The sequence below is a fragment of the Cydia splendana genome, chromosome 24, assembly GCF_910591565.1.
Source record: "Cydia splendana chromosome 24, ilCydSple1.2, whole genome shotgun sequence".
NCBI lineage: Eukaryota > Metazoa > Arthropoda > Insecta > Lepidoptera > Tortricidae > Cydia > Cydia splendana.
The window spans coordinates 7,067,832-7,093,993 of NC_085983.1; the positions used below are offsets into that span (position 1 = coordinate 7,067,832).

The 26,162-nt window shown below is 40.7% G+C and overlaps 1 protein-coding gene across 1 annotated transcript; it reads left to right on the forward strand.

Moving 5' to 3' along the window:
* Positions 1-1,893: 1,893 nt before the first annotated feature.
* LOC134802362 (uncharacterized) lies at positions 1,894-25,845 on the forward strand. Its single transcript, XM_063774989.1, has 12 exons — positions 1,894-2,022; positions 3,483-3,599; positions 4,576-4,667; positions 8,249-8,374; positions 16,585-16,698; positions 17,225-17,320; positions 17,810-17,905; positions 18,639-18,701; positions 19,320-19,436; positions 22,531-22,756; positions 24,092-24,215; positions 25,278-25,845. Exons 1-12 carry the CDS (start codon positions 1,938-1,940, stop codon positions 25,822-25,824), a joined length of 1,803 nt encoding a protein of 600 aa, XP_063631059.1. The 5' UTR covers positions 1,894-1,937; the 3' UTR covers positions 25,825-25,845.
* The last annotated feature ends 317 nt before the right edge of the window (positions 25,846-26,162 follow it).

A 26,162-nucleotide genomic window follows, 5' to 3' on the forward strand; every position in this document is an offset into this window, starting at 1 on the left:
ATGAAGCAGGAGGTCCCAGGTTCGAATCCTGGTAAGGGCATTTATTTGTGTGTTCATCATCATCATCACACAAATAAATGCCCTTACCAGGGCTTGTATATATTTGTATATTGGCTGAATGGATTAGTCTAAAATACATGCCAAATGACTGTGAATATTCTCTATATAATGTTAAAAAATAATTAACCAGATATAACAAAAAATAAGAAAAGTACATCAAGATGAAAAAGTATAATTATCTGTTACATTAAACTGCAACTATTATTAAAACAAACAAAAAACCCGACTGTTTACATATATTTTTGAAATGGTCTTTTCACTAGCTTTCATTTGGTACCCATATTGCTATAGTAAGAAGAAAAACACAATACCCCCCCCCTCCATTTTTTTTATTTAGCCGGCGCCATTTTTGACATATGAGGTGTGGTTGAATTCGTCAGAATTGTGGTAGTGACATAGGCTACTTACATTTTGAGAATGGCGCCCGCTAATATAAAAATGGAGGGGGGGGATTGTTTTTTTTCCCTTACTATAGCAATATGGGTACCAAATGAAAGCTAGTAAAAATACCATTAAAAAAATATATTTCAAACTGTCGGGTCTTTTGTTTGTTTTAATAATAGTTGCAGGTTAATGTAACAGAAAATTATACTTTTTTCAACTTGATGTACTTTTCTTATTTTTTTAAATATGTATCTGGTTAATTATTTTTTAACATTATATAGAAGATATTCACAGTCACTTGGTATGTATTTAGGACGAATCCATTCAGCCATTTTCAATTTAGAGCAGTTAGAAGTCAACTGTGGATTGTGAAATTTTTGAACGTTTTCTAATAATTAGTTAAACCAAGTATTGTTAATATTATAGTATGTTATATATTTGAAATCTACTCACAAAGCCCTTTCATTGGGTACCCCACATGGTATGTTTAAAAGAAAATAAAAAAAAAGTTTATACTGCCGACTTTATGACGTCACAGCAACTACCCCCACCACTTTCGCGCTTGCCATCTCATATATTTGTATTCAGGGCATTACACTGAATGCGTCGATACCATATTCATCCATATCCGAGACGACATGAGCGAAAATCGATTTCTAGAAGACTTTTCTTTCGTTGGCCGGGCCACTAAGTAGAAAAAGGCGCGAAATTCAAAATTTGTATGTGAATGTGAAGACAAACCCTCCATCACATAGTTTTATTTTTAATTTTTCTACTGACAAAGCGTTTTACGTTTTTGCAATAGTTTTTAGTGCTCTATTTCGTGAAGGGTGTTTAATATTTACATTGAAGAAATTACGGATATCGATAAAATATAAACAATAAAATTTGTTATATTATAAAACGGTGGCAAAGTGTCTGTCAGTTTGATTACTAGTTGGTTTTTGAGCCATATATGGCTGACTCGGCTATTTATCGGAAGTTGAGATATTTTGAGTATTTTGACCATAGCAGCCCTCTGCAACCGCGAACACCGAATTTCGCAAATTACGGGCATCTTTCTTTTTTATTAAGGCGTAATTAGGGCGACAGAGAAAGATGCCCGCAATTTGCGAACTTAGGTGTTCGCGGTAGACCCTCAGATGTGTAATTACCGAAGAAATTATACTCCCCTAACTCAAAACGCCGCGCCGTTCCTATACCATCCTTGGAATTAGGCAGCCAAATTGACCTAAGATGACCAGATTGATCAGACCAGACTCTAAAGGGGCCCACTGATTAATAGTCCGCCGGACGGTATCGGCCTGTCACTTGTTCGGAACTGTCAAAATTTTGTTCTAAGTGACAGGCCGATACCGTCCGGCGGACTGTTAATCATTGGGCCCCTTTAGATGCAACCGGGAAAACGCTGAGATTCAGATTTTTCGATGTTCACAGGTGTAGTCGCGGGCAAAAACTATACTAATATAAACTTATAGCACTGATAAGCCACAATGTATGGATTGGTTATCGCTTACATATTTTCTCTGTGTTTATTTTTAACAAGAACCGAATTAAATTACACTATATATCGTTCAGGTATGCAGTTTATTTACATACATTATTTTATTAACATGAAGAAGATTACAGCACTGATAATGTCAAAACTAATGAGTACTATGCATACTAGCAATAAGAATAACATGTCAAAATAAAACAATTAAAAATATAGCGAGAATAATTAAATTATGGTTAAATGTAATTTCATTTGAGAATTTTGAGATAGGGAAATGAGATTCAAATAAAAGTCAAAACAAAAGAAATACAACCATAGAGAAAAGATAAAAAAAATGAGTAGGTAAAGTGCATACATATTATATAATGTATAAACGTCAAATATTAACTTAATCTATAGTCTGTATCTTTAGGTATTTAAATAAAAGTAAACAAACATTTTTGGGTATATTCATTAGTTATATCATTTATTGGTTAACCCATGGTCTAATAAAACATGGTCTTCTATTCCCAGAGTGACACGGGCCTACGTCACAATAACATTGCCACTTTATTTCAACATAACATGTTACATGGGTACATTATAGCTATGGTTAATAAGTTAAAATATTTCTTTATAATTTCATAATTTTCATTTATAATGTATTTTATCTTAAATTTTACAATAACACGTCATTTTTAATTATTCGTTAGCAATATCTTCCGATTCACGAAAGAAATTTCAGACGTTCGGGTAATTCTGTTTACATTACTGGCAACACAGGATAGCGCTGTCACATTTGACAATTCGGATCTAGATAACTTCATGCCCTGACCGTCATCCTTGTCGAACGCGTGTTAATTGTTATTTCCTTCTCGCTCAGTGTCAGCAGTCGCAGTGTTTTCCAAACTTTTCACGTCGTAAGCTTGGTAATTAATGTGTTACTGTGAATTAGTTTTTTAAGCGTTTGTCTTGTATAGATAAATAAAGTTTAATTTAATACATTAGATTTGTTTTATTTTACTATGTTTCTACATGAATAACTTAAAATTAATGCCGTTAAAATAATTTTCACCGTTGGTTAAAATTCTCCCACATTTTAAAGTTTGAGAACCTGTAAACAGCATGATGACGTAGGCCCGTGTCAGTTAGGTCATACGCGAATCTCGGAATAGAGTACCAGGCGGAGTATATTATTATACCATGGGTTAACCAATCAAATACAAAAGCGCCTGGATATGTCACTGAACAACCTGACTTTAGCATGCTTTAACCTACATTATTTGATCATGTAATGTTTTCATCTACCCTCAACTGGGTTAAAGATGCCTTTTGAGGGTAGATTTTGTTTACTTTTATTGAAATAGCTAGAGATAAAGCAAGAGTAGAGTAGAAAACTCTTGCAAAGTACTATAGGCCGCGGCTGGATCATACCGGCTGCGCGTAGCCGCGCACGCACACGTCACGCAAGCGGTGTACCGTCTCTCATAAGGACCTGAATATTACAACGCATTAGGCCTTATTTGATGGAATAATACGTCTCCATACTTCAACTCACCTTCAGCGGATGACCAACACTTGAAAGTGAAATTTGACGGATCGATAGAGCTGTCTGGATCGGACGAGCAGAACACAGTGTCGTACAAACTGGACTTCGGTGTTATGAATGAAGTTCAAAATGGTGAGCAGTTCATTATGCCGGCTGTACACACTCGTGGGGAGACCCCGACACAGGCCGAGAACGAGCAGTAGGTATCTTCTTTACCATAAGGGCACACGGGGCCCGGGCCCAGGGCCCCCATCCTCAGGGGGCCCCGAAGGACAGACGGTAACAGTATATTTGATTATCCACAATAAATAAAATATCATAGTAGAAAAATGTTAGTTTAATTCGCTTTCTTTAATACTTTCCAAAAGGGCCCCAAATTCTTATGTGCCCAGGGGACCCAGCATAGTTTAAGAGGGCCCTGAGAACGAGTGTGTACATGCTGCTACCTTCTCGTCTCGGACTTACTCGTCTCGCCTCGCCCTTCTCCGATTGGGTCGGGTATTTGTCAAGACTCTCGACGACTGTATACACCCGGCATAGACTTGAAGAAAAATTGCCCTCATTAAGTAACACACCCAAATGTAGTACTTCATTGAAAATTTGGGTTTTCAAAAATACGTAGCATAAATTCGCCTTTAAGTTTTAGTATAATTTTCGTAATAAAATGATTAGGCGAAGTACGGATGGCAAAGTTAGGTTAGTTTAGAATTTTTATTTTTTTCTTTAAAACGCGGAATTTCGTACATTGACCCTATTTACTACGCACGCGCGTAATTTACATAAGATTGTATCCACCCCCCCTCTCTTACTTCTACGATGCTTAAACTTGGAATGGAAGATCATTTTGTAAAATAACAACACCCTTGAATATATTTATCCATTTATTTTCTTGTCTTGTTCCAATTCACAATAATCTCATCTTATGACAACCGTTTGCTAGCACGACTCAACAACCAACTGAGGCCCGTCGGCCGAGTGTAGTTTCTTTTTATACCCAACCAATAACAGTCTTCAATTTCAAACTACCCTTAACTTTAAAAACGAATTAAGTAGGTATGCTAAATACCAAAAACCCTAGAATTTTAAAATAATTGATTTCGTGATTTAGTCAGTGCGATGTCAGACAGAAACAGCGATATAATGAGTGAAAAAGGAACTGAAGGAAGGACGTCGGATAATTCCGAAATCAAGGGCTCTAAGGTAAACAATCTTTTTCCATTAAATATATTAAAACAGGTAACTCATGTTTTTAAAAACGAAGATTTCTGGACATATTTCGCTACACAACGAGGAGGGCCTACAGCGAATCACGTTCGACGCGTTGCCTCTCTGTCGCACTTGTAAATTAGTACGTAAGTGTGACAAGGAGGCAACACTTCGAACGTGGTTCGCGGTAGGCCCTGTAGCCTTTAGCGGCCGATTTCAAGGCGCGGGCGGCGGCGGGAGGCGAGAAACTACCCTCGCTTTCGACATTATTGTTTTCATGTATTTTATCTACACATAGTCTGACTAAAAAGAGTAGAAATTAAGAAGTGGCAATACTGTAGTGTCGTCCCTTTCAAATCAACATATATAAGAAAACGGGACGACACTACAGTATTGCCACTTTTCAATTTTTATTCTTTTTAGTCAGACAATAATATAAGTATACACTCTTTATGATGCGTTCGAAAACCGGAATTTGGTCAGCGTTAAGATAATTTTTTTTGTTACAGCAAATTTCTTACCTGTGAAAATGTAATTATTGCGTAATTTTATTAAATTAAATGTCTATTGCAAACAATGTGATCAAAATTAAAATGCCGCAATAGCGGCCGTAACAGGCGGTTTCTGAACACATTATAGAGAGATTACAATATGTGTGTAAAGCAGTGTATGCCTCTCACTCGCTTTCTGCTCGTTTCATAAACTGAAATGCGTATTTTAATGCCTTTTTATGTGGCAGTCACAAAGTCCGTTTCTCACGGAAGTTTCGTTAATCAAATCTTTTGCCTTTGCCACATTAAAGAATATTATATTTAAAATATTTACATCCATATTTTTTTGTACATAATATTACAAGGTAGGTTAGGTAACCTTGAATAATCTTACGGTTTAGACTCACTTGTTTTAAGTAGTGTCCGACCGAAACATGTTTTTTTGCCGAAACCGAAACCGAAACCGAAGGTTCGGCTTTGGTCCCAGTTTCGGCCGAAACCGAAACCGAAACCGAACCTTTTGTACACTTCTTAAAATCGTTGAAAATATGTCATAAAACCGCTTTTTAGAGGAGAGAATTCGTAGAAATTACCTTATTTACGATTTTCGTAGGACCGAAAAGGTTTATACCGACAAGTGGTATTGTTGGAATCAGCATGGTCTACTGATTATCAAAATGCATGTTGTCGCTTCGGCAGTACTAAGTTTTTAACTTTTTTCTTATAAACATACCATGTGGGGTACCAAATGCAAGGGCTTTGTGAGTAGATTACGAATATGGTACATACTATACCATTTTCACTACTTGGTGTAACATTACATAGAAGAAAACTTTCAAAAATTACACAATGCAGAGTTGATTTTGAACTGCTCTACATTGAAAACTACTGAATGAATTATTCTAAAATACATACCAAGTGACTGTGAATATCCTCTATATAATGTTCAAAAATAATTAGCCAGAAATATAAAAAATAAGAGAAATAGGTACATCAATTTGAATAACAGTATAAAATACTATTATTTTCACTGAAAACATATCATGTGATGTGAGGTATTAAATGAAAGCGATTTATGAGTAAATTACAAATATATTACATACTAGAAATTTCACTTATTTGGGCGTTTAAATATACATATTTGTAATATACTGACAAAGCTCTTTCTTTTCATATCCCACATGGTCTGTTTTCAATAAAAAAAATAGTATTTAGTAGTAGTCTACTGTAAGTCTGTAACAGAAATTTATACTGTTATTCAACTTGATGTACTTAGGTACGTGTACGTGTTAGTTAGTGCTTCTGGGCATTTTCCACAAATCGACAACCATTAGTGCCTATTTTGTGTGAAACGAGGTAGCGCTACTCTAATCACCCCAGTTCCTCCATGAAGCCTAGCAAATAGCAAACTTGATGTACTTTTCTTATTTTTAGATAATTTGGTTAATTATTTTTAGACGTAGTATAGAGAATATTCACAGTCATTTTGTATAAAATTTGGACTAATCCATTAAGCCATTTTCAATTTTGAGCAGCTTAAATTCAACTCTTGATTGACAAATTTTTGAAAGTTTTCTAATAATTTGTTAGACCAAGTGGTGACCATGTTAGGCTATGTTATATATTCGTAATCTACTCACAAAGCCCTTTCATTTGGTACCCCACATGGTATGATTAAAATAAAATAGTTTACAACTTTGTACCTACTGCCGACTTTACGTTTGACGTCATAGAAACACATTCCACCACTTTATGAAGCGACAACATGCATTTTGATAATCAATAGACCATGCTGATTCCAACAATATCACTTGTCGGTATAAACCTTTTTAGTCCTACGAAAGTTGCTATTCTTCAACTTGACCACTCCACTATTTATACACATTAAGATTGCGTCGATCGCCGGTGGCGCCTTGATTAGGGGAATTGTGTTTTCTAATAAACCAATTAATTTATGTATACATAAATCAGTATTAATATTGTTGTCCTACTTGTTGCCCAACTTTTGATCTTTGTCACATGTTTAGTTTCCTAGTACGAAGTACCATTTCGTAAGTTTCGGCCCGGCCGAAAGGTTCGGCCGGTTTTTGGCCGAAACCGAAACTACGGCCGAACCATGATTTTTTGGCCGAAACTGGCCGAAACCGAAACCGAAACCGAACCTTCGGTCGGACACTAGTTTTAAGTCACTCGCGCGACCTGTTTCGGAGAGCCTAGGTCTCCTTTCTCAAGCACTAACACCGCACTGTTCAGTCAGCGTTCACGACGGCCGTGTATCGCGTAGGTACAGCGGCGCACCGCGTGCGCCGCGCGCTGATCGTACTGTTAGTGCTTGAGAAAGGAGACCTAGGCTCTCCGAAACATGTCGCGCGAGTGCCTAAAAACAAGTGAGTCTAAACCGTAAAATTATTCAATGTTAGTAAGTCTCACAACAGTATAAATTCGATTATACATAACCTATTTTCTAAATTTAAGAAAGCCTATAAAATGGCGAATCCAATGCGCCAGTATAGGATTCTCAAGGCTCTCTGCAATGACCTCCAAAATGCTGTTAGTACTGCCCCTAAAGGCCGTAACACACTATCGCACCGCACCAAGGTCATTGTGCGACGCACCGATAAGAGCGAGAAAAATATATCGCTTTCTCGCTCTTACTTATGGGTGCGTCGCACAATGACCTTGGTGCGGTGCGATAGTCTGTTACCACTATTAAGCCTGCCCATCATCGAGACGATTACTTATAAGTGACGGGGTGATCAAATCGTCCGATTTGATCAGAAATGAAATTGGCGTCAATTTCCAATTTAATCACCAATTTTAGATTTATGGTGTTATTAGAGCCCTCTAAATTGAAAAAAATGCCCCAAAACGAAAATACTGATGGCGTCAAAAATTGGTATTCTTTCGACCGCACTCCATTTTATCGGTAATATCGGTCATAATCGGCGGTTGAATTCTGCGAACCAAATTGGCGTTTGCGTCCGCACGGCCTGATTCGATCGGACAATTTAATCAGATTGGCGAAAAATTTACTCGTCTGTACACACCTATATTGTGCAAAGTTGCATGATTTTTGGTTTTTAGATCCTTGATGGCAATATCAGTGGCGGGAAGTCCGAGATGGTGAGGGAGAGGAAGAACAATAATATTACCGAGTCAGCAAGAATAGAAGACACAGACAGTTTAGACGAGAACAATAGAGAGTTTTCGGTAATGATATTCAGTGGCGGATTTACCCTAAGGCCAAGTAGGCCCGGGCCTAGAGCGCCGAGATATTAGGGTCGGCACTGGCAGTCTACCCACATATGATGGGTGCTGATGCTTAGAAAGGGGCGGCTAGTACGTACTACAGGGCCTGGGGCCTAGGACGGCCGACACTGCAAATCCGCCACTGAATGATATTATTTTAGAAATTGCTAGTAACATAGGAAGTAAGCAAAGACGAAAGGTGGGAGACCAAGGAGAGCGTACAACCACATAATAATTAATAGTACTACCGTACAGGAAACTTCCTACAAAACCGAAGTTTGACAGCGGTTCAGGGTCGAATCATGCTGTCCCTTTCTAATATATGGCACTATCCCTTTCGGCTATTTAGGGTTGTCAAAATTCAAGTCATTATCTTATCTGTGGTCGTGCAAGAAAAGCGACGTCAAGTTGTGTCAACCCTAATAATTGCTCGGAGCAATGCTGAGCCGAACGGAGCCGAGTTTGCCCGAAGGGAGGAGTTGTGCACCCCTGGTACAACGTAGGCCGCAAAGATATCTGACAAGATCTTACTTGTAGCGCAATATGATCGCGTCACATTTGTATACTACGTTGGTGGCAAACAAGCATACGGCCCGCTGGATGGTAAGCAGTCTCGTCATAGAGAAAAAAATACATAGAGTTCTCACTCTATACATCAGTTTTGGTACTAAAAAGACTATTATACACGGTGTAACATGAGGAAACCGAATAATTTTAACCACGCATTTCTGAGGTCAAAAGAAGGAAAAAATTTAATATGAGTTTAGGTAAATTTCGACAAAAAAATTGTTTTTTTTTTTTTCGTAAAACCTTCTTTTTGCAAAGTGTTACTTGTCACTTTTTGACATCTATCAATAAGGATATTTAGACTACGTCCCATAGCAGCAACATCACCATCAAAAAGGCCTTTTACACTCTATAACAATAAAAACTTGTTTTTTTTTTTAATTAATATTATCTCTGAAACTAGGCGAATTTCAAAAAAGTTTATAGGACATTTTTGTATCTAAATATGATCAGGAATACGCTGTTAAAATTATTCGGTTTCCTCATGTTACACCGTGTATACTCGTATATAGTCGACATCTAGCATCGAGTAGCGGAATTATCACTCGCTAGAGTCAGGGCCGGATTAAGCATGTCGGGGCCCCTAGGCAGTGCAAGGCCCGGGGCCCCCTTACAGTCAATTCTGCATACAGCATGTTCAGTTACAGGGAAAAAAGTTTGCGTTTTTAATTTCAATCTTCAGCCGAGCCGATCCGAGTCTAGTCAGAACGATGTCTTTTTCGCACTTATTGCTTGGACATAAAGCTTTTTTCTAACACCGACCATAAGACAAAACGCCGAGCCACATTATTAGGAGCTACATGGTAATAAAGAATTTCCATATGTTAAAATTATTAGTGTTAGACCAAGATAAGTCTGCAACGATTTTGATAGCACACGCAGTGCAAGTGTTATTTTAAACGTCAAACTTCTATGAAATTCATCATCTTCCCCGCGTTATCCCGGCATTTTTGCCACGGCTCATGGGAGCCTTGGGTCCGCTTGGCAACTAATCCCGAGTGCGTAGGCACTAGTTTTTACGAAAGCGGCTGCCATCTGACCTTCCAACCCAGAGGGTGAACTAGGCCTTATTGGGATTAGTTCGGTTTCCTCACGATGTTTTCCTTCACCGAAAAGCGACTAGTAAATATCAGATGATATTTCGTATATAAGTTCCGAAAAACTCATTGGTACGAGCCGGGGTTCGAACCCGCAACCTCCGGATTGAAAGTCGCACGCTCTTACCGCTAGGCCACCAGCGCTTCAAACTTCTATGAAATTATAACGTATAAATAACACTTGCACTGCGTATCTTATCGAAATCATTGCAGACTTTTCTTGGTTTAACTGTATTAATTCACCAGTCAAGCTAACATGTAGATAGAGGGCCAACCAAAAAACTTAGCAAAAACGCGAGCGCAGCGAGCGCAAATTTTTTTAACAATATCGCAAATTGTGAAAGCCTGTTAAAAGGCCAGGCCGGGTACCGATCTTCACCTGGGCCTAAGAGTCCGAAGTGCCCCAGTGAGGCGAGCTTTCATGCGAACTCAAAGCCGTTCAGGCTTCGGGATAAGTAGTTGAGCACAGACACGAACCAAATTCCATTGTATTAAAAAGCGAGACCGCTGGCCGAGCTAGCCGCAGCGAGGCCAAAGGCTAAGCTGAAGTACAGGAGATGAGAAACACATACCAATGGTAAAATGAGGTAAAAAGTGAGGCTGAACTAAAGGTAGAGCTCAGCAATCTCCGCATTGCTCGACAAGCCCGAAGCGTTTTTTAGCGAAGTGAGCTTTCATGTGAGGCAAAAGGCCAAGCTACTGAAATCAATGTTTATATTTATTAAAAAGCGACGCCGAAGGCCGAGATGTAAGAAAGGAGCGCTCTAACATGAACCAATCGTCGAAATAGGTCACTTTTGTGACGCGCATTTTTACATACATACATTTTGTATGGACCGTCACTAAACTGACACCCAAAATTCGTATGAAAAATTGGGGACACTTTTTTTCTTTGTTTTAATCAATAGTCCTCGTGATTCTGAGTCGATATAACCCAGAAGTTGTTCGAAAAAAAATAAATGTTAATTTTTTTCAGAAAACCTTTACAACAGGGCCCCGTTTCTCAAAAACTTGTAACTTGTAATACAAGCGGATGTCACTTTTTGACAGCTTTTGTTAGAAAGGGACTTCCACTTGTATTAGGTACAAGTTACGCTTTTAAGTTAAGCTTTTGAGAAACGGGCCCCAGGTACGCATATATGCCCCGCAAACTGTAACGTATTGCTTCCATTTTATTACAGTTTCATTAAATTAAAGAATGGATCGAAAAAAAAAACAATAACAAAGCATACTCATTATTAATAAGAACAAAAAATTTACGCGTGAATTTTGACCCTATGAAACATTTTTTTTTGTGATGGTGCGCTCTGAGCCGCCGGGGCCCCCTAGCCGAGGCGGGGCCCCTAGGCAGTTGCCTACTTTGACTTAGGGTTAATCCGGCCCTGGCTAGAGTGTCCCGACTCTCGAAAATTGTATTGAATGGGTACCGTGTCGTGTCCTGTCGCCATTTCATCCATCCTGTGCTATAGTTCGTTTTTTTTTAGGGTTCCGTACCTCAAAAGGAAAAAACGGAACCCTTATAGGATCACTCGTGCGTCTGTCTGTCTGTCTGTCTGTCCGTCTGTCACAGCCGATTTTCTCCGGAACTACTGGACCAATCAAGTTGAAATTTGGTACACATATGTAAGTTTGTGACCCAAATACGGACATGTAACGTAAACAAACGAATTTTAAACATGGGGGCCACTTTTGGGGGGTAAATGAAAAAATTAAAAAAAAATAATTTTTCAAACTATATCATGTTACATATCAAATGAAAGAGCTTATTGTAAGGATCTAAAATATATTTTTTTTTATAATTTTCGAATAAACAGTTTAGAAGTTATTCAAGAAAATAGGCAAAAAATTACCATTCCCCCCCCTTATCTCCGAAACTACTAAGTCTTAAATTTTAAAAAAAATACATAAAATAGGTCTATACCTATAGATGACAGGAAAACCTATTAGAAATGTACAGTCAAGCGTGAGTCGGACTTAATTACAGTTTTTGATCCGACCCCTACGGATTTTTTAAAGAGATTTCACTCACGTTTCACATAAAAAATACATTGTTAACAGTGCCGGATTACTTAGAGTAGTAGTTTTCTTAGAGTGACTTGACTTACTTGACTTATTGTCCTATGTCCCCTAGGTGGGGCAGAGGGCGTCCACAGTGCGCCGCCATCTGGATCGGTCTTGAGCTTCGTGCTTGAGTTCGCTCCAAGTCTTCCCGATAGCCTTCGCCTCTGCAACAATAGTCCGGCGCCAGGTCTGTTTTGGGCGGCAACGTTTCCTCTTTCCTTGGGGATTCCAGTCGAGGGCTTGCCTCGGTATGTGGTCAGGATCCCTTCGGAGTGTATGCCCAATCCAACTCCATTTCCGGCGCTTGATCTGCTGGTCGATCGGGGTCTCATTGCAGCATCTCCACAGGTTGGCATTAGAAATTTTCTCGGGCCAGTATATACCGAGAATGCGGCGGAGGCAGCGGTTAATACAAACCTGAAGCTGGCGCGAGATGTCTTTTGTGACCTTCCACGTCTCGCATCCATATAGCAATACGGTTTTTACGTTTGACCGGAATATTCTGAGCTTGACTCTCCGTGTCAGTTTGCTTGATTGCCATACGGGGCGGAGCTGTGCGAAGGTTGCTCTTGCTTTAGCTATTCTCGAAGCGATGTCCTCTTCGGTCCCTCCAGTTTCCGACACGACGCTTCCGAGGTAAGTAAATTTGTGGACTTGCTCCACAGCCTCTGTGCCAATAAGGAGCGGCACGGTACTTGTGTCCCTGCACCTCATCTCCTGTGTCTTCCGGGTGTTGACTTTGAGTCCCGCCTTCATTGCCTCACTTCGAAGGTCGTCCAGCTTGGCTTGCATATCAGCGCGTGTGTGGCTCAGCAGGCATAGATCATCGGCATAGTCCAGATCTTCTAAGATGTTGGACAGTCCCCACTCTATGCCGCGGCGCTTATTGTCAATCGTTTGATGCATGATGCCATCGAGAACAACAAGGAAGAGGAGAGGAGAAAGAAGACACCCTTGTCGCACACCAGCATTTACTTGAATATCCTCCGAGACGAGGCCATTGTGCGTCACTCTACAAGAGTAATTCTTGTAGATAGCCTTTATGAGGTTAGTGATTTTCTCGGGGACACCAATTTCACGCAGCCTGTTCCAGATACTAGCCCACCTTAGCGTATCAAAGGCTTTTTCAAAGTCTACAAATGTTAGGTACATTTCCCTCTGCCATTCAGTAGCCTGTTCTAAAATGATACGCAGTGTGTTGACTTGATCCGTGCATGATCTGTGGGGTCGGAATCCAGCTTGCTCTTTGCGTATGAGAGGTTCAACGGCCCTCGACAACCTATCCAAGATGATCTTGCAGAGCACCTTAGATGGGGTCGAAAGCAAAGTAATGCCTCTCCAGTTGCTACAATCGCTGAGGTCTCCCTTTTTTGGCACGGTGATGAGAAGTCCCTTGTTCCAGTCGTCCGGTAACTCTTCAGCAAGCCAAATGCTATTCAAGAGTGGTGTAAGGGCATTCACGGCGGTCGGCAAGTCAGATTTTAGCATCTCCGCTGTGATGAGGTCGACTCCTGGGGCTTTGCCGTTTTTGAGCGATTTGATGGCATTCGCTACTTCTTGATTCGTAGGTGGAGACACGTCGATATTCAGTCTCAGCAAGGGCGAGCTGTCTGCGGGTGTGTTGTCTGTGCTGGGGTCGTTGGGGACGCGGAAGATATCCTCAAAGTGTCCACGCCAGCGTTCTAGCTGTCCCTCGGATGTCACAATCAGTTGGCCTTCTTTGTCTTTCAGGGGTTTCTTCTTGCGCTTCTGGCTTCCGGCTAAGACTCTTGTTGCCTTGTACATCTCCCTGAGATTACCGGAGTCTGCAGCACGTTGGGCGGTATCGGCAACACCATCTGTCCAAACCCGCTTATCATACCGGGTACTACGGTAGATTCGCCTGCGGATCAGACGGTATTGCAGCTTCAGGTCTTCTAATAATATCGCGTCGCTGGTCGCCAGGATTTTAAGATGAAGTTCCCTTCTTTCTTCAATGAGGTCCCAAGTCTTCTGTGACATCCAGTCTTCTCGTTTGTGTGTTTTAAGTCCAAGAACGACGGAGCTGGTTTCTGTGTAGACCATTTTAATGCGATTCCACTCCGTGTTGACTGAGGTAGAGTCCGCATCCAGCACCGAGAAACGATTTTGTAGCTCCAATTTGAAGGCGTCTCCTGTTTCCAGGTTCCGCAGTTTTGTGACGTCAAATTGTTTGCCTAATTTGGTGACATTGTCGGTGCGTCGAGCTACGGCTACTTTGATTTGAGCCGCACTTCGGCCACCACCAGGTGATGATCACTGTCAATATCCGCCCCACGGCGGTTACGAACATCGAGCAGTGATGAGCGCCATTTAGCGCTAATGGCAAGGTGGTCAATTTGATTTTTGGTGACTCCATCGGGTGAATTCCATGTGTATTTGTGGTGTTCTCCATGAATAAAAAGCGTCCCTCCGATGGTAAGATCGTTGTCCAGGCAGAACTCCATAAACCTTTCTCCATTCTCGTTGCGAACTCCCAGCCCGTGCCTGCCCATGTGTCGTTGATAGCCATCGTTGTTCGCTCCGACTTTGGCATTCAGGTCTCCCATGACGATAACTATGTCTTGTTTTCGGATGTTCTTCAAAGTTGAGTTGAGTGCACTATAGAAGTCGTCTTTCTTATCCTCTGATGCCAAGTTCGTCGGCGCGTAGCATTGGACGATAGTAATCTTGCGGGCTCTTGTGTTAAAACGGGCTGTAATGATTCGTTCTGAGATCGGTTTCCAGTCTAAGAGGCTCTTCTTCGCTGCATCGGTGAGGAGGAATCCCACGCCGTTTTCGCGGACGTCTTCTTCATCTTCCTTCCCGGAGTAAAGTAGTGTGAGGCCTCTAGACGTTCTCAGTTCCCCGAATCCATTCCTGCGTACTTCACTGAGTCCGAGTATTTGCAGTTTGTACCTTAGCATTTCTGCTTCTGCTTCTTCTTAGAGTTTTCTTAGAGTAATTGGTGATAATTTTCTGATAAGATAATCATTTTAAATATTTAACGGCCTTACCTACTTACGAGTAATTGTAAGGTCAAATTAAAAATAATGTTTAAAAAAATATGTTAAATTGAGAGCTAGCTCAAAGTTTTTTGTACTCGTCGACTTTAATGGTTGAATTAATAAAGACTTTGTAACCAATAAGCAAAACAAGCACGTGCTTACGGCACCACGTTTTGCAGGGGGGGCACCAAAATGCCAGGTTGAAAAAGGTGAACAAATTTTAAAATTAGGGACAGACACATCGTTTTTACCACACGATTTTTTTAGCTGTCCAAAAGCTAATTTGCAAAAATAATGGCGCGTAATTCTTTGGGAAACAATCGGTAGCAGTAGAAGAGTCGTGATTACATGCATAGATTCGATTTCAACCCACTCTTTTGCGGTTCGGCGTTAGGTTTTATGCGAGGCCTTCTGCCTTACGGCAAAGTTGATCTTCTGCCTTAATTACACTTGGGCGTGGATCCAAATCCAAGCTTTCCTCTTTCGCAGCTGGGCCTACTGCCTTTCTCACACTTCGCCAATTCAATTCCAAGCTCTCTGCTTTCTTGCATATTTTATGCATGAAAACAACCTCGCTGAGACCCTTAAATATCGAGCCCTATGCGAAGCTAGGCTGATAGAAAACTGTCCCATCCCTTCTCTGTATGAAATCCTGGATTCGCGCCTGGTTGGGACTATAACTAAAATTGCGTTTTTATATCGAAAAATTTCCGCGCTCGCTTCGCTCGCGTTTCTATTACTTTCTAAGCTATGATAAAGGTGACATTCGGGTGGCGACTGCAACAGCATTAGGTACTCTGTTGCAACATTACTGCTGCGGCACTGTCAATTTTCGTGATAAAATGATGTGACTGATTTCCATTCTCAGCTGTAATGCGGCAATGAACTTCTCTCAATTTACCAAAAAATCAATGTAATCTTGATGACCCTAGGGAGAGGGGGCACCTAGAAATGCTTAGGGCATCAAAATATCTTAATCCGGCACTGATTGTTAAAAATTGTGTAATATACGGAACCCTTGGAACGCGAGTCCGACTCGCACTTGGCCGGTTTTTTACATTAGAAAGAAGGTAAGCGATCTTGACATGTCTTAATTGCAAACGCTTTTTAAAAATCAGTATAACTATTACTTATGAAAGCTGAAGAATATAAATAAATGATTGTATTAGATTCATAATTGTTATATATTTGCCGTGACTTATTTTTCAAAAGTGTTTTTCAATAAGAAGACACGTCAAGATTGTTTACATTTTTTCTAATGCTAAAAAAAATGAACTATAGCGGAATTTTCACTACTGCTACTTGATACTAGGTGTCTCGAGTGTCGCGACACGAAAATTGTATTGAACGGTTCTCGTGGCCTGTTGCCATTTCATCCATCCTGTGCTAATCCACTATCATGGGCAAAGTTGCAAGTTTTTCAGTATTTCGTGTATTTAAGAATCATGGCAATATTGGCAATGCTGAAAAATCATCGTCGGAGGGGGAAAGCAATACTTCACCCAAAAGATTAAGAGCAGCATCAAACGAGACATCAGATTATTCAGAATATCAGGTATTATCATAAAATATTATATAATGACAATTAATTTTTTGGGTCAATTTTTATCTTTTTTCACCAGACATCGGCATCGATAAGATTTGGTGGATATATCTACTTATAGAGTTCCCTATTCTGTACGTACATAAGCTCAATTTTAAAATCTTCCTTTAATTTACAAAAACGTACCGTGTTTTTCGTAACTTAAGGGAAATTACATACCTACAGTTTTTTTGTGCCTAATTGGGATCTTATTTATTTCGATCAGAATACGGAATTCTTCAAAATTACTAACAATAAATTGTATTAAAATTAGATAAAAATACAACAACACAAGTGAAAATTTCAACTGTCTAGCTATCATGGATCATGAGATACAGGCTGGTGACAGACAGACAGACGGACAGATAGAGTCTTAGTAATATGGTCCCGTTTTTACCCTTTGGGTACGGAACCCTAATAAAATGGACCCTTTTATGCGTTGTGATTTAACTTGGTCAATCTGGTGGGCAAAGTTGCAAGATATGCGAATGCGTTTTAGATGGATGACGACAGTGCAGAGAATGGAGTGTCAAATGAGGAACACGATTCTGTGCCCACTTCATTAACGACGGGAGTAAAGGATAAACAAGCTAAGGTATTTTACTTTTTACTTTTCTTGGATTTCATGGCAAAATATAATTTGACATCAATTTATTAAGAGCTAGAGCGTTAAAATAATAACCGCAACTTATCGGTATTCTGTAAATTCCTCTAAATGGGCTAGCGTGGGTCAGTTTGGGGGACGCATTTATGCGTTAGAGGGAGCAAGTAATATTGCTATCTCATTCTACCGCATGGCTGCGTCCCTTGGACTGGCCGGCGCTGGCCCATTGTGTAGTCACCTGCAATAATATGCTACACAACGAAGGCCGCAAAAATATCTGACACGATCTTATTTGTAGGGCCATAAGAGCGTGTCACATATTTTTGCGGCCTTCGAAGAGTAACATATTATTGCAGGTGACTGTACAGGGGCCTTCAGATTCCCACTTTACAGGCTGAGCCGAGTGTGGGGATCACTGTACTCTCTTGGAATGCTAATTTCTTGAAATAAATATATTTTTTATTTGAATTTTTGTTTAAGATGTCCGGCCGTTTAGAGAATTCGACATTGGAAGGAGGGAGCAATGAGCCATTAAGAGTTGGAATAAATGATACATCAGATATTACCGTAGCCCAGGTATTTCAAGTACCTAATAATATACTTAATGAGGATAGCACAAAGCTCAACACAGATGGCGCTGCAATCAGTTATAAATAAACCATTTATTCAGATGAAATAAACCCTATTTTACAGACTTTTTCTTCTGCCAAATTGCAGCGCAGTTTGTTGGCAGAGGGAATTTAACTCCCTTAAAACATAGATGCATAGACTTAGTTAGCTATTTAATTGTTAACTTAAGTACATCTTTTGCTTATGCTGGTAACTTTAACTTAATTTTGTTTAATAGAAACGTATTCATTTTAAATTTAAACATCCTAACTGATTTACATTCCCTTATATCATACGGTATTTCATTATACAATTTAGGGATCAAGTACTTCCTACTTCTTTTTCCATAATATTTTTTACCACATGACGCCTTGTCTTGGCCGCCCTAGGCCCCGGGCCCTGTAGTAAACACTAGACGCCCTTTTTCTCAGCACCCACCATGTAGATTGGCGCCCCTAAATCTGGCCGCCCTAGGCCCGGACCTACTGTGCCTTAGGGCAAATCCGCCACTAGATGCAATAGTTTAAAAAAAAAACCGTGCCATTACTGTAGGTATTCCAAAACCAAAGAAGCAAACCACAGACTTTTGAGATCCTGAGTTGGAACCGTTTAAAATCTCATTTGATAACAGTTATCAAAAGTACCTCTTTTTTAGACTTAATAAAATTGTAAGTCGCCCAAATATTTTTATTTATTTCAGCCATTTCAGGAAAATAATGTCGAGGATGTCAACAACCCAGCGTTCGTCCCTACTGACCTTAAGGTAAATATTTTAAGTTTGGCTAAAAACAGTTGCTCCTATCAAAATAAGTTGAGGAACTATTACGCTATGTGATATTGTTTATATGAGAATTGTAAGAGACCCCAGTACACAGTGGCTAACGATGGGCCATGCCAAGCCACTGCCAGTGCAATGGGCGACTGTGTGAACATGAAAATGGATTCCTTTGAAGTGTCAAAAGAACCGATAAGTTCTCGATGGCACTATACTTTTGGCCTATCCTCGAGTAGATGGCGATACTTTTTGACATTTAACCTTTTGGACGCCAATGACCGATATATCCGCACCGCAGGTTCAACGCCAAAGACCGATTAATCGGTCACAGACCACAGAGCAACATAGACCTACGTGCATATGCATAAAGTTCAATTTCAGTTTTGACACTTCGGTGACGTGGCGTCCGAGTGACAGCTTTTGTGTTTGACACGGCGTCTAAAAGGTTAACAAATTCAACACATATCAATCACAAAATAAGGATCAAAGTCGAACGGCGTTCTAAAAGTGTAAATCATTTGTGTCGAAAGATGGCAGTAAATGTACTGACTACATAATTTACTATGACAATATTCCTAAAATTTCTTTGTTAATATGTATGTCTAGCTCGACCTTACGACCACAGTCACCAGCTCGACCACGACCAAATTCAAACGCCACAAGGTCCAAGACGATGAGAGGATACGAAAGTTTACGGGGCATGTATATGAACAGGCTCTGAAGGTCAGTAAATCGCTTATCGCTTATGGCTTGTCGCTTATAGGTGGCGACAGGCGTGGCTCACTCCGCAATTTCGTCGCGTCGCTAGAAGTACATGCGGTCACACCAATTTTGATCAGCCATAGTAGTTGCCGCGCACTGGAACGGACGCGCTCGCGCTGTCGCCACCTAGCGGTCATATCTGTCGTAATAGACGCGTTTTGTTAGCCCCCATTTGCACGGGAGCTTTTTCAACGCGCGTTAGAGAAGCGCTTGAATCTGTCTGCACTCTAAATTCGATCTAACGACCAAGGCTTAAAGTCAAAAATCCAACAACGTTTGAAAAAAAGCGCCACCGCTGTCGTGTGAATACATACATGGTTATCCATTTGTGTCATTCAAACGCTTTTTTAACGCGCGTTGAAAAAGCTGCCGTGCGAACGGGGCCTTAAGCCCCCTCCAGACTATGCGCGTGAATCGCGGGCGAAGCCGCGAACGCGAGTGTGGAGTCTAGTTCGCTGATATGCGAAATCGACTCCAGACTCGCGTTCGCGGCTTCGCGCCGCGATTCGCGCACGAGTGTGGAGGGGGCTTTAGAGTGAACCTTCTGTACCTAGTAGATATGAGCGCCGATGGGCATTTTGCCGGCGGCGGCGCGCCGGTCAAAATCGGTCGGCGGCGGCGGCGAATCGGCGGCGTGGCCTTGAAACACTTGATTTATACAAAAGCAATTCAAACCAAAATTTTACCAAAATAACATGTTTTTTGCCATAATCACGCTACAAAGTAAGTGCATTTTTTAATTTCAAGTTAAATTTATCGAAAACTTGCATGAATAAAGTTTTATATTTTAAACTGTATCTAGCAGTATACTGTATAAGCAGCAATGCCGCGGTATCAGAGACGGTTTTAATCTTAGTGAGGCCTTTTTCCAGTTTTTTATGCTAAGTAAAAAATAGCGGGTAGTTTATATTAGGGAAACGTTTTGTCTACAGTCGAAAAAAAAGCCGGAGCGAGGAAAATCGAGCTCTGTCATTATGTCATTAACCAACATCGACTCAATAAAACCTATGTCAAAACACGATACCCAAAGTCGAGCTCCACCTAACACTGAAGACCCGATTCCGACGCCTCCTTATGCGGGGCCATAGGCCGAGCTGCAGGTAAGCAGACAGCTTAGAATAGAACGCGAATAGAGTGTGAGCTAGGCTGACGGCTGAACTCTGCAGAGATGGAGTCGGCGGCCTGGAACGAAAATTTAGCAGACAGTTTGCATTTACCATCGATATTTTTGAGTTATAATAGTTATATGAAGCTAAAATACCTTTTGAATGCCTATAAACTATTCAGAGTGGCGCAGTTAAAGATCTAAACTGGACAAAATATATATTATCTGATTCTGAAAGTAGTAGTATCTACAAGGTCACGCCGATGCCACGCCGATAGCGCAGCGTCGGCGGCGGCGGCGGCGCGAAAATTTTGTCGGCGGCGGCGGCGCGCCGGCGCGGCGCTCATATCTAGTACCTAGTACTATTATTTATTCTGTGGTACCGATTAAATTGACTAATTATTTGCACATGACAACCAAAGAACATTAGTAAGGTAACTTAGAAAATAAATCGCAAAGTATATATTTTTTTATAATTATTTGATAGAAAATTTTACAGTTATTTCAGAAATAGTCGAAAACTGTACATTCCCCCTTAACTCCGAAACCTAGTAAAACCTACCATTCAAGGAAAACCTATTAGAATGGCCAAGCGTGAGTCGATCATACAAAAAGGTGTGAATAATGAACAATGGGGTTGGCAACACAGGTTTGCATAGATTGCGCCATCGAATTAGCGTATCGCCGGTCAGTTTCCTAATTCGTCAATTTTGCTGATTCAACAGTTTACCTTCTGGTCATTTTCACTAGGTTGACAATTTCGCTAGTGGGTCATTTTCCTACACCTTCAGTTTACTCTTTCGCCAGTTTTGCTAGGCTTCAGTTTCGTAAATTTGCTAGTTTCCTTATGTGCTAATTTAATTATTCGTCAGTTTGGTCGAATGGTCATTTCCCCTAGATAATCGGTTTCTATATTCGACAGTTTCACTAGTTGCCAGGGTCTTATAGTCGTGTTTCGGTGTATCAAATATACCTTGGGATTATTGTGTCCCGCGTACCGTAGTGCCTTGTATCACCAGATAATCTCAACACAAGCCTTATTGAGCTTACCGTGGGACTAGGTTGATTTGTGTAAAGATTGTCCTATAATATTTAATATCTATTTATTATTCCATCAGTTTTAGTGTAAAATAAGACATGACTATGTTTTTTTTAAAAAGAATACGGCAATGTGGTTTAAAAATATTAAACTTACATTTGGTGACTTTTAGCTGAGTACAAAAATATGTCTTGTATCGCCTTAAGATCGCCTTAAAAACAGCTGGGTTCCTAGTTTACTACGGAACCCCAAAAAAGTAGCAAATCATAAACATGACGAGATGGGAAAACTGACAAACTAAACTATCAGATGAACAAGGAAAGTAACGGATTAGGAAAATGACGAAATAGCAAAACTGACAACTTAAGATAATTGAGGAATAAGGAGGTTTGCGACTCAAGAAACTGGCTTAATAGGGGCTCTGACAATTTAGTGAAACTGGCAAAAAAGGAAATTGGTGAATTAAGAAACAGTCTAATCATTAAACTGTTGAATCAGCAAAATTGACGAATTAGGAAACTGACCGGCGATACGCTAATTCGCGCCATCATAGCTTGCCCCTTTTTCTATTCTATGAGTTTTGGCTTACAGGGCTGGCATCCAGGACATAGAATTCCATTAAAAAAAACAAAATTTGACACAATTCTAGGCATTGACAGGGCAAGCTATGCTGGCGCCATCTGCTAAATACTTCGACGGGCCAACCCCATTGGGGCGTGAGTCCGGCACTTGGCCGATTTTATTGACCATATTTGTGACGTTATCTTATGAAAAGGGACCGTATTGTCGATGGCGCTTACGCCATTATTAACGATGCTCCGATATAAATACAATGCCTAGAATTGCTGTGCGGCGTAAGCGCCATCGACAATAAGGTCCCTTTTCATGGATAATGCCCCATTTGACTGCAGGTTTTCGAATCAATGAAAAAGAAAACGGATCCTTACACGGGCACGAAGATCGACGCGTTGGCCGAGACTTACAAGCAGAAATTCACGGATTTCGTGAAAAATACCAGAAATGTAGACATTAGAACTGAACAGGGAACCCAGAACGTTATATTGCATACCATAGACACTTCTAACTTGATATTGGAGAGGATTGCCAATTTTCTAAAGACTGATATGCTTGGCGAAGGTACGACTCCATTGACGTATATCTCATGGCTCCTCTACACGATGGGCCAACGCCGGCCACTCCAAGGGACGCAGCCATGCGGTAGAATGAGATAGCAATATCACTTGCTCCACCACCACCAGCAACCAGCAAAGTGCAACAGGATCTCACTGCCTGGCATGAGTCCTTAGAGCAAAGAGGGCTAAAAGTCAGTACACAGAAAACCGAATATATGTATTGCAATTTCTCTGGTACCAGCACAAAAGATGCTCCATGTCCGTCCATCTCAGATGCGCCACTAAAGAGAGTTGAAGAGTTTAAATATCTAGGCTCCATAATTGCACCAACAGCCAGCACCGAGAAAGATATTCAAAACAGGATCAAGACAGGTTGGCTCAAATGGAGACCACTCACTGGTGTTTTATGTGACCCACGTGTACCTGTAAAAATAAAGAGAAATGTGTATAAGAGAGCAGTGAGACCCGCTCTTCTTTATGGCTCCGAATGCTGGCCGACACGAAAAGTGGACGAACAGAAAATGCACGTTACGGAAATGAGAATGCTTCGCTGGTCTGGAGGAGTCACGCGTTTAGATAAAATAAGGAACGAATACATACGCGGAACCTTCAAGGTTGCTAGTATTCTAGACAAAATGAGAGAAGCCCGCCTGCGTTGGTATGGCCACGTTATGAGGCGTGAGGATGACCACGTGACCAAAAGAGTACTTACCATAGAAGAGGGTAAACAAGGCCCAGGACGACTAGCAACCTGGACACAAACTATTAAAAACGACCTAAAACCTAGCAATGCAGAACCGGAGACAACCCGTGATGTGGCGCAGAACTACTAGAAGGGCTGACCCCAAGTAAAATGGGATAAAAGCCAGGACCAAGAAGAAGAAGCAATATCACTTGTAAATGCGACCTTGGAGTGGCCGGCGTTGGCCCATCGTGTAGAGGAGCCCTCAGGACGGACCTTACGGGCACTAAAAGTGGTACAGTCAACTGTAAAAATATGGGTGCACAAATCATCTCAAAAATATGTCCCGTAGCTCTTATGTCAGCGAATTAAGAACTATGGGACATATTTTTGAATAAGTTGGCTACACCCATATTTCTACAGTTGACAGTAAGTACTAGAATTTTTTTTTTAAACTTAAACAAAAGGTCTTGATTTTTTTATTATTCTCATATATTTTTTAAGTTTCCATTGTATTGTGATAAATTACTCATTTTCATTAACTAGATTTAGTTATACAATTCAACATGTGTCAACAACCCAACCCTATTATCCGACATACGGAATTACCCTAATTCACCCTAGTTACTTTGTATAACGAATATAATGATATGACAGGTACAAATGCGTTGAGGCAAGGCGGCGCGTCTCGGCTCCAAAAAGAAGTGGACACGGTGAAATCGCTGGAGCACCAGCATGCGTGCAAAATGTTTGGGATCTGCCGTAGCGCTAACGGATTCAGGTATCGCTACTGAGGGCCTAACGCGAACACAGAAATTCACGAATTGCGGGCATCTTTCTCTTTTAGGTACACCAATTAAGGCGTAATTAGACAGAGAAGGATGCCCGCAATTTGCGAACTTCGCTGTTATAACCCTGTTTCCCCGTCAGAAAGTGTCCAAAATAGGGCAAAACTCTGCGTAGAGGGCGTCACTAGCACAATCACAGGGCCTACCGTGAAACACGACAGTCGAAAGTTCGGTTTCTGCCTCTCTATCACTCTTGCCTATTCGATGGATAGAGGCAGATAACGAAATTTCGATTTTCGCGTTTCATTCTTGAGTGATGCATCAATGTTATAGTGAAAACTTGTCAAAAAACTGTTTAAGACCTAGAATGTATAAGACATAAGTTAGGTACTCTATGGTTTAGTATATGCACTAGTGCTGCACTCTGGCGGCAGAACATTACAGTACTACCAGGCGTGGCTCACTCCGCGATTTCGTCGCTTTGCTACAGGTAAGTAGCTAAAAGTACATCCGTTCCGCCCCAATTTTGGGGAAAGCCATAAGCCGAGCGTGGCGCTGTCGCCACCTAGCGGCCATATCTGTGCTGATCGTAACAGACGCGTTTTGTTAGAGAGCGAGTCTTCTGTACCTAGTACTATTATTTGAGTAGCTCAACTTCAAACTCGGGGAAATCCATCTGTCAGATTATGCGATTTTGGTATTAAGAAATGGTAATATGGTATGGTAGATATTTGCTGAGAGGGTCGAATGGATTTACCCGAGTTTGAAGTTCATCGACACATTTATTCTGTGGCTCTACTCCCAATTAGAGACAGAAAGATGCCCGCAATTTGCGAACTTCGGTGTTCGCGGTTATAGCCCTGTTTTCCCAGTCAGAAACTGTCCAAAATTACAAAATTTCTACATACTTAGATAAATTTTAGAAACGTTTTTCATAATTTTCGAGTGCGTTTCCGACTTTTAAAATAGGACTTTTCTTTTCTTGTAACTTACATTTTGTATGGCGGCGGCTATCGTGTGACTATAATTAAATTAATTAATAATATCCATTTCAGAGATCAACTCCAAAACATCATATCAACAATCCTCTCTCTCCCAAACAACAAACTACTTCAAGCGAATGACGCAGCTACAGAAATACTAAAAAACGCCGACTTATCAGCCTTCATATCATCCTATGCCACCCACCACCGACTCGACAAAGCAATCAGATCCTTAGAAAATATTGACGTCAGAACATTGAGAAATAACTTAGAACTATTATTCGGCGTTTTAAGCCAATCGCACTTACCTCTAATAGTCCACAATGCTAAATCTTTTGAAAAACATTCGGTAAAACGAACGGTGTCTTTTCACGCTCTCTTAGATGCTTTAGAAGACGCTTTGCCCCCTACTGAGGCTAATAAGTCCGAGTGGGGGGACATTGGGAAACGTTTGAAGATGTGGAAAGATGGGGGGGTGTTGGATGTGCAGGAAACGATGAAGATTTTATATGATAATGTGAACAGGGGGGCGCAGAAGTATAGAGAACGGTCGGAGAAGATTAGAGAGCTGGTTGAAGATGTCGCTGAAAGTGTTTTTGATTATGATGATGATGAGTAAATGTTGATTTTGTTTTTTTTTTCCTATGGATTTGCAATATACTTAATCCTACTAATACTAGTGGTTCTGTGAGCTGTGGACCTTGCGGTAAGCTTAAAAAATATAAAAATATAATTTACTTCGTTAAGTCATTATCACAGCGAACTCACAATGGTCTGAAGTGCCATAGACCCTACTGGCACTTAACACATTCAGGGCCAAGAACCCGACTATCGGGTACACTGTTCGTAGTGACTACGCGCTCCATACGGCGAAAACGTGGCTACGCGCTACGAGCATAACCCGTAGCACTTAGTGGCAATGAATGTGTTAAGTGACTTAGCCATTTATGCGAAATT

What these genes read in the sequence shown, in the direction of transcription:
- LOC134802362 (XM_063774989.1), top strand. Translation starts at nt 1,938, where the DNA reads ATGTATGGATTGGTTATCGCTTACATATTTTCTCTGTGTTTATTTTTA. An exon ending in CAGATTATTCAGAATATCAG is followed by an intron (nt 16,699 to 17,224) that starts GTATTATCATAA and finishes AATGCGTTTTAG; the next exon opens with ATGGATGACGACAGTGCAGA. An exon ending in CAGATATTACCGTAGCCCAG is followed by an intron (nt 17,906 to 18,638) that starts GTATTTCAAGTA and finishes TATTTATTTCAG; the next exon opens with CCATTTCAGGAAAATAATGT.